This window comes from Nerophis lumbriciformis, linkage group LG07 (assembly GCF_033978685.3).
Source record: "Nerophis lumbriciformis linkage group LG07, RoL_Nlum_v2.1, whole genome shotgun sequence".
Taxonomy (NCBI): Eukaryota; Metazoa; Chordata; class Actinopteri; order Syngnathiformes; family Syngnathidae; genus Nerophis; species Nerophis lumbriciformis.
In genome coordinates, this window is record NC_084554.2 from 7,470,502 (window position 1) to 7,480,000 (window position 9,499).

Consider the following 9,499-nt stretch of genomic DNA (forward strand, 5'->3'; position numbering starts at 1 on the left):
AAACTGACAGTTAATATTTAAACATTTAACATTTCTAACAATTTTGAACAGAAATAGTTCATGCACATTCAGATAAATTCTTCAAAATGACAATTAAAAACATTTTGGCCGGGGGCCGGGCTGTATATATGTGCACTAATTGACTGAAAGAGCACGCACTTGGTGCGATGATGTCATGTTATGGATGGAAAAATGCATTTTTAGACAATATGATTTGCCTGAGCGGCTAGGAAACCCCGAGAGTAACAAGCGCTTGCCTTGTTTTCTTTCCATTAAGAACAATAAACTAGTTTTTAGTATAAGTTTGCTGGTTTCAAGAAATGTAATGCTGAGCGCATATCATGTCAAGATAATGGCACTAGCATTTACTTCATTTAGGAATATTTTTCAACATATTGAGCAAAAAGGTCTCTTTTTTGTCTACCAAGAAAAGTGCACTTGTTATTAGTGAGAATATACTTATTTTAAGGTATTTTTGGCTTCATTGATGTTAGCTAATTTTACTTGTTCTGGAAAGTCTTGACAAGCCAAATTTTATTGTTCTATTGGCAGATAATTTTGCTTAGTTCAAATAAAATACCCCTCATTTTTGTATTTTTTTTGTTTTTGTTTTTGAACACTGACTTTTTGCAGTGTGACTCTCGGCCACTTCACTGGCCAGTGTCAATTGTAGTAGCATCAGTTATGCATTTCATCCCAAATGCACAGCCTCATCTCTGTGTCAGACTCACACACACACACACACACACACACACACACACACACACACACACACACACAGTGTGTGGAAAAGAGCTGTCAGTTGTTATTGCTGTTGATGAAAAGTAAGATGCAGGCTATCATTATTTGTGTCAATGTGGACTTCCTCACGCTGCAAGTGTTTACTGGTCAGACAACACAATGAAATGAAAATAATGTCAAAGAAGAGGGGAACTGATGACTCCATGTTAGTTGGTAGAGTAAAAGACAAGCTAAAAAAAAAGATGACTATGTCTAGAGTGTAGGCAGTGCTGTTAAGTTTCTCTGTGTGTGAATAAGTGGAGAATGCGGAAACTTTGAGGCATGATGCAGCTGACTTGTTGATGAACTAGTTTGAGAAGAATGTTTTGGTTTTCTTCATAAGTGGACTGTACTTGTCACTTTTGTAAATATTGACTATTGTGTGTGAAGTCCTACTAAAGGTGAACATTCAGTTGAAGAATTAGGCCATCAAGTTAAGATAAATGGGTTGAAAAATGTGGATCAAGGATACTTTATTGAATTGATTTCACTTTCATATTTGAGATTGTCACCTTATTGTGGTTAAGAGCTACCAGCAGGAGCTTAGTCTTCAGGTGGCACACCCAAGTTGCACAGGTGTGACAAAGTACAATCCTCTTCTCCAGGATGGAGTTGGACTCACAGGGCCTGATTTGTTAAAGGTTTGCGTGTACTAAAACAGGTGCAAACCGGATGGCACACGCAGAGCTGATCTACTAAACCTGTGCAAAGTGGATGGCGTCTCTTAAGTGAGCAGAATATGCAAAATAATATGCAGAATATATGCTGATCATTAAAACAGCCACGATACTGGGAGAAAATGCCAATATAATGATTTATCACGCCCAATATGATTTATCAACACTCATCGCTGTGGTGCCAGCACTATTTAGCTTTTATTTAGTAAGTGTGCACACTGACACTTCCACACACAGCTGCAGGATCAGTGCTTGTGCTCCACACACACACATTTGACACATATCCTCTTTTCAGCAACATCATTTTATAGCTGCTCAACGACTTAAGGGGCTAATCAAAACACATTTGATGGATGCATTTTTGTGGGCTTTATTATTTTTTTAATGTTCTTTTTTTCAATATACAAACCCCAAAAGCAGTGAAGTTGTCTCGTTGTGTAAATGGTAAACAAAAAGAGAATACAACAAATCATTTTCAACTTATATTCAATTGAATAGACTGCAAAGACAAAATAATAAACGTTCAAACTGGAAAACTGAGAAAGTTCAGGAATGTTTAAACACTTTTTTGGAACATCCCACAGGTGAACAGGCTAATTGGGAACAGGTGGGTGCCTTGATTGGGTATAGAAGCAGCTTCCATGAAATGTTCAGTCATTCACAAACAAGGTCGGGGCGAGGGTCACCACTTTGTGAACAAATGCGTGGGCAAATTGTTTAAGAACAACATTTCTCAACCAGCTATTGCAAGGAATTTAGGGATTTCACCATCTAAGGCAGGGGTGCTCACACTTTTTCTGCAGGCGAGCTACTTTTCAATTGATCAAGTCGTGGGGATCTACCTCATTCATATATATAATATATATTTACTTATTTATGAAATATATGTTTTTGTTAACAAGTTAAAGGTGTTTAATGATAATGCAAGCATGTTTAACACATATAGTTAATATTGTTAATAAATTAAAGGTGTTTAATGATAATACAAGAATCAGGGGTGCTCACACTTTTTCAGCATGCAAGCTACTTATAAAATGATCAAGTCAAAATGATGTACCTACTACAAAAATGCAAAACATATATTTATTTCTAAACATATTGAGGATTCTTTATATCAACAATGTATGTTGATGTACATGCATAACCGCATGAGCCAATATTGCACAACACAACACAATTAACTATGTACATTTTTTGTCATTACCCGAGTTTACTCTGATGACTTGCACTGAATTGAATCAGTCAGGGATGCATAGTCCGGACAGTAGCTGCTGACAGCCAGCCTCAAGCACACTTCCAAATGTTCATCAGTCATGGTGGAACGGTACTTGGACTTAATGATCTTCATGTGGGAAAAGGCTGACTCACATAAATAAGTGGAGCCGAATAATGCAGTCAAGGAGGTAGCACATTTCCTGATGTTGGGGTACTTTACCTCTGTGAGTAAGTTCCAGAACTGTCCATGAGCTCTGGACTTCAGCTCAATGTCGGCTTGCAGTGTCAAAATCTCATCTTCCACTCCAGAAGAGTTCAGGTGAAATAGTGTTGCAATTTGTGATGCGAGGGAATCAACCTCAGCATCTTCCCGAAAAGGATAGCACATGAATGTAGCGACTGGCTCGAGCAAAGAAAAGTCTTGAAAGCGTTTGTCAAACTCTGACAGACAATTGTCAATCTGCTCTGTGTATGTCATGATCCGTGGTCGGATCATGTTTTGTTTAGTTATGTTTGGTTAGTTTTGGACTCCTTTAGTTATTGCTTGTGCACCTGTGAGTTTGTTTCGTCACCATGGTTACTTATTATTTTCACCTGCCGCTTGTGTTCTCGACGCGCACCTGTTTTTCATCACTGACACTATTTAAGCCTGCCTTTCTGTTCACTCGTCCTGTGCTCCTTGTTTGCGGTAAGCTACATCACGTTGATTTGTTTTTTCATGTTCCAGAGTTCTGTGCTAAGTTTAACTTTAGCTTCCCGTGCGTTCGGCACGTTTTTCTTTTGCTTGTTTTCTGTTTGCCATGATTTATGTAAATAAATCATATCTTACCCTTACGTCTTTGTCCGGAGTATCCGTGTTGCACGGAAGGAACGATCCCGCATAAATATGCGACCCCCACGTGACAGTGTAGCGTGCACTGTCAAGTTATAAATAAATGATAAATGGGTTGTACTTGTATAGCGCTTTTCTACCTTCAAGGTACTCAAAGCGCTTTGACACTACTTCCACATTTACCCATTCACACACACATTCACACACTGATGGAGGGAGCTGCCATGCAAGGCGCTAACCAGCACCCATCAGGAGCAAGGGTGAAGTGTCTTGCTCAGGACACAACGGACATGACGAGGTTGGTACTAGGTGGGGATTGAACCAGGGACCCTCGGGTCGCGCACGGCCATTCTTCCACTGCGCCACGCCGTCCCAAGTTGCACACAGGCCTTCCCTTGCATCTGCAGCTCTGACGCCAGGTTCTGGAAGTTTGCCAAATCATGGCGCTGCAGCTTTGAGGAGAGATGTTTCATCTTTCGTTTGAAAGCATTAACTGAGCTGATCATATTGATCACTGTTTTGTCTTTTCCTTGCAGCTCTAGATTAAGATCATTCAACATGTTGGTCAGATCGGTTAAAAATGCCAAGTCTAACAGCCACTGACCGTCATTTAGTTGCGTGTATTCTGCATGTCCAGCTGCTACACGAAAAAACTCCTTAATCTCTGGACAGAGCTCTCGAAATCTTTGCAGGAATTTCCCTCGACTAAGCCATCTCACGTCAGTGTGCAGCAACAACTCAGAGTGGTCGCAGTCAGCCTTCTCCAGATGTGCACCGTCTTTGAAGAGATCTGGCGCGATTAGAACAGGTGATCTTCATTGCAACATCCATGATCTCCTTCCTGTTGAGCATTTTAGCGCATAACGCTTGTTGGTGGATTATGCAATGGTAATTTAGGAAGTCCGGGAAATCATTGTCCTGCCTGCACTTGGCAATGAATCCATTCAAGCGGCCAACCATTGCGGGAGCTCCATCCGTGGTGATAGACATCAGTTTGTACACTGGGAGCTGAGTTTTCTCCACAAAGTTTTTAAACGACTGAAATATGTCCTCTCTTCGCGTCTGTTCTTTCATGGGCAGTAATGTTAGTAGCTCTTCTTTTGTAGTGATATCACTAAACACCATACGGATGAAAATGCACATCTGGGCTGTGTCACTCACGTCCGTAGATTCGTCCAACTGCAGTGAGAAACACTCGCAATCTTGTCTTCTTACTTGGTCCAGCTCCCCCACTCATTTTTATACACTTAAGAGAAAAAGAAAAAAACCGAAGGCTGAAAATTGGCGGTAACTCGCTGACAAGCTTGTTAGCTTTGCTGCACTGAGCGCCGTTGTTTGCGCATGCGCAGTGACCTAAGTGTCAGGAAAACGAAGATGTCATCTGACTGGCTGCCCTGTTTATCAATCAAAAGACGGGGTGGATGATAGGCTGGCGTGAATTTGCATTACATAAAAAAATTTTTTTTGCATTACATAAAAAATAAAAATAAAAAATAAATAAATTTTTTTTATAATGTAATGCGATCTACCAATACTACCTTTGCGATCGACTGGTAGATCGCGATCGACGTATTGAGCACCCCTGATCTAAGGTCTGTAACATCATCAAAATGTTCAGAGAATCTGGGGAAATCACTGCACGTAAGCAGCAAGGCTGAAAACCAACATTGAATCCCCGTGACCTTCGATCCCTCAGGCGGTACTGCATCAAAAAGCGGCATCAGTGTGTAAAGGATGTCACCACATGGGCTCAGGAACACTTCAGAAAACCACTGTCAGTAACTACAGTTGGTTGCTACATCTGTAAGTGCAAGTTAAAACTCTACTATGCAAAGTGAAAGTCATTTATCAACAACACCCAGAAACGCCGCCGGCTTCGCTGGGCCCGAGCTCATCTAAGATGGACTGATACAAAGTGGAAAAGTGTGCTGTGGTCTGACGAGTCCACACTTCAAATTGGAAACTGTGGATGTCGCGTCCTCCGGAACAAAGAGGAAAAGAACCATCCGGATTATTCTCGGTGCAAAGTTCAAAAGCCAGCATGTGTGATGGTATGGGGGTGTATTAGTGCCCAAGACATGGGTAACTTAGACATCTGTGAAGGCATCATACAGGTTTTGGAGCAACACATGTTGCCATCCAAGCAACGTTATCATGGACGCCCCTGCTTATTTCAGCAAGACAATGCCAAGCCACGTGTTACATCAACGTGGCTTCATAGAAAAAGAGTGCGGGTACTAGACTGGCCTGCCTGTAGTCCAGACCTGTCTCCCATTGAAAATGTGTGGCGCATTATGAAGCCTAAAATAGCACAACGGAGACCCCCGGACTGTTGAACAACTTAAGCTGTACATCAAGCAAGAATGGGAAAGAATTCCACCTGAGAAGCTTCAAAAATGTGTTTCCTCAGTTCCCAAACGTTTACTGAGTGTTATTAAAAGGAAAGGCTATGTAACACAGTGGTAAAAATGCCCCTCTGACAACTTTTTTGCAATGTGTTGCTGCCATTAAATTCAAAGTTCATGATTATTTAAAAAAAAAAAAAAAATGTTTCTCAGTTCGAACATGAAATATCTAGTCTTTGCAGTCTATTCAAATGAATATAAATTGAAAGGGATTTGCAAATCATTGTATTCTGTTTTTATTTACCATTTACACAATGTGCCAACGTCACTGGTTTGGGGTTTTGGATATTAATTATGAAATGCTGTTCCTAGATTACATACATGCTAATTAAAACAACGCTGCAATGATGTATTTTACAGACAAAAAGTTACACACTTTATCCCATGCTTGTGCAACAGCGCACATCTCATTATGAAAAATGTGAATGTTTGAAGGGGAACAAAATGTGATCTCTGAAAGGGTTACATGTCTCACATTCTACACAGTAGGACACCCAGCCAGACATACCACATACAGAATCACAATCAGAATGACTTTAATAATCCCTGAGGGGAAATACAGATTTTCAGCACAATCCCATTGAAGAGCAGACAAACATTACAGGGAGACAGAACAGGATCAAACATTACAGGGAGACAGAACAGGATCACTGAAGGGTCTGCCAACTTCCGGCGCCTCTTAAAAAAAAGGTGAGAAACAGGTAAACGCTGGGGAGTGAGAAAAAAAAAAACAGTGTAAACCTGGGCCCCTGGAGAGGGGGTCCAGACTGAGGCCAATGGGGAAAAAACTCATAGCCATAGCACCCATAAGCATGTGTGTAAGAGGGAAATATCAAAGACTACAAAGGACATTAAAGACATTAAAAGAGCAGAGCTGATGCAACCAGCCACTTCTACACACAGCCTCAAAAGTAAAACAACAACAACAAAAAACAAACATATACACTCTGTGGTGTTCTACACATCGTCTGCTGGGGTGGGCGGAGCATGGCCAGAGACAGGAGCAGACCCAACAAAGCAACCGAGAGAGCCGACTCCACCCTCGGCCGCCCACTAGCTCTCGGCCAGTGTCCTGGTCTGCATGGATGAGCGAGGATACGTCCAAGGAGACCGAGGTGTCCGATACCTGCTCATTCAGCCAAGACACTGTGAAGTTTGTCCTTCCCGGCGCTCAGCACCAGCTCCGCAGCCATGTCTCTTCATCCACATCTCCTCCAGTCTCTCCAAACGGACTCTGGTGTGGCAGAGACCCAGCAGCTGGTCTCCATGGCCAAAAGGCTCCCGGGAGGCAGATCCAGGAGTTCACAAAAAAGCACCGCAGAAGTCATGAAAGTGCCACCCCTTGTCACACAGCCCCAAAAGGCAAAAACAAGCCCACATGAAAAGAAGAGGGAAACATCCGGAACACAAAAGGATGACACAAGAGCACAGAGCTCCTGCCACCAGCAGCCACTACAGCGGCGCCATCTTGTACAGCTCATGAAAACAAGATATTTTTCATATCATTTATACTACAAAATATTATAATAAAAATGACTGCTGTTAATTGATTATTATAATTCAACATTTGACTTGTTTTGTGTGGTTTGTAACATTAAAAACTTTTTTTCTGAGAATAGTGAGAGAGTTAAAGTAGTGAAACAATGAGTCTACTTGTTCATACAGTAATGTGTGTAGAATGAGCTTTGACAGGGCACAGGCTGGACTCTGGACCAGTGGTTCTTAACCTGGGTTCGATCGAACCCTAGGGGTTCGGTGAGTCGGCCTCAGGAGTTCGGCGGAGCCTCCACCGCGGAGGTCAGGACACACTCGACTCATCATGTAAATAAAAACTTCTCCCTATCGGCGTATTATGGATACCCCCAAACAATGTTCCCTCTAATTTTCCATATGCCTGGACCTACTCAGTGGCCTAGTGGTTAGAGTGTCCGCCCTGAGATGGGTAAGTTGTGAGTTCAAACCCCGGCCGAGTCCTACCAAAGACTATAAAAATGGGAGCCATTACCTCCCTGCATGGCACTCAGCATCAAGGGTTGGAATTGGGGGTTGAATCACCAAAAATGATTCCCGAGCGCGGCACCGCTGCTGCTCACTGCTCCCCTCACCTCCCAGGGGCTGAACAAACATTTGATGGGTCAAATGCATAGGACAAATTTCACCACACCTAGTGTGTGACAATCATTGGTACTTTAACTTAGATGTGCACACTGAGGCCACACCAGCAGCACACCTGTCCCAAACCTGACTAAATACCAAGTTCAATGTTTTATTATTATAATCAAATGACAGCAGTAATTTCCATGGGATTATTTTCTAAAATAAGTGTTTTGGCCCACTTACAATGACAGTAACACAACATATTGTTTTTCATGAGCTGTGTACAAGTATTGTATGTCTGGGTGGGGGTCCTGCTTTGGAAATAATTTGTACCCCTTTCCGATATCGCATTTAGTTCCCACTAAAACATTCACATGTTGCACAATGAGATGTAAACATGGGATCATGTGTACATTCCTGTAACTTTGTTTGTAAAATATATCTTTCTTAGTATTTATTTAATATAATAACATCATTTCATGATTAATAGTTATACATTAAGATTAAATTAAGAATTATTTATTTATTTATTTTCACTAAAGAAGGGTTCGGTGAATGCGCATATGAAACTGGTGGGGTTCAGTACCTCCAACAAGGTTAAGAACCACTGCTCTGGAGCCTACGTTAGCTGTCACCTGGCTGTGCTACACTCTGGACAAGTCACTAGTTCATTACAAAAAACAGTCGGCAGTTGATTGTAGAGCAAGGATGCGACTGTGCATGTGTGTTACACACAATTGTATTGTGACACATTCAACTTGTACTCAGTAAGAAACATTGTTCTTAATAATTACTGAATCATGACCTTAGTTACCTTATCATGATGTGTTTCATGTGCTCTTGTAAAATGTGTCATTGAATAATAATACAGCATTTACATAATAATACTCTGACTTGGTTCATCATGAAAGAAAATGAAACAAATTGTGTGCATGACGCCAGGCACTGTCAAGAAGAGTAAAAAAGACAAAGATTGAAGGTGGCAATGAATGGGGTAGAGGGGCCCACAAAGATACTCTTTCAGAGGGACCACAATTCCCAGCAAGGGCCTTGACAAGCAATATTAAATAGATGATGAATAACTATGATATCAATAAATGTAACAATGTTATATAGCAAAGTAAAAGTTGTGTTTCTTATCTAAGTAAATGTAACTGGTTACTACTCACCTATGTGGATAAGTGTGTTCACTTTTGACAGCTATGACAAAATACAAGTAAAAACATAATAAAAATGATTTATTTGTCATAAGAAACCATCTTTATCTTTCGCGACGGTCGCTGCGTTTAGAAATAAGCATGCAGTCAATGTTTGGCTTCACCGTGTCTAATTTCACTTTCACTTTCTTTGATATTGTGCCAGCAGAAGCGTCTGCCTCACACTTTTCCCCCACGTTCAGCACTTTGGCCACAGTGACAAACGTCTTTTTGTTTCGTGCTGACATCATGAACTTGTTTTTATTCTTTCTTCTGGTCGTGCAAATACACAGCGTG

The 9,499-nt window shown here is 41.3% G+C and overlaps 2 protein-coding genes across 2 annotated transcripts in view; both read left to right on the forward strand.

Annotated features, from left to right (window-relative positions):
* The window catches only part of LOC133609138 (class I histocompatibility antigen, F10 alpha chain-like), a 264,787-nt gene that overhangs the window by 45,312 nt on the left and 209,976 nt on the right, over positions 1 to 9,499 (forward strand). The window lies entirely within an intron of this gene.
* The window catches only part of LOC133609140 (class I histocompatibility antigen, F10 alpha chain-like), a 7,276-nt gene continuing 7,176 nt past the window's right edge, over positions 9,400 to 9,499 (forward strand). The window contains exon 1 of the mRNA XM_072913572.1: positions 9,400 to 9,499. This exon is cut by the window's right edge and continues 7 nt beyond it. Within this exon, the coding sequence (XP_072769673.1) occupies positions 9,452 to 9,499 (48 nt within the window). The 5' untranslated portion in view covers positions 9,400 to 9,451.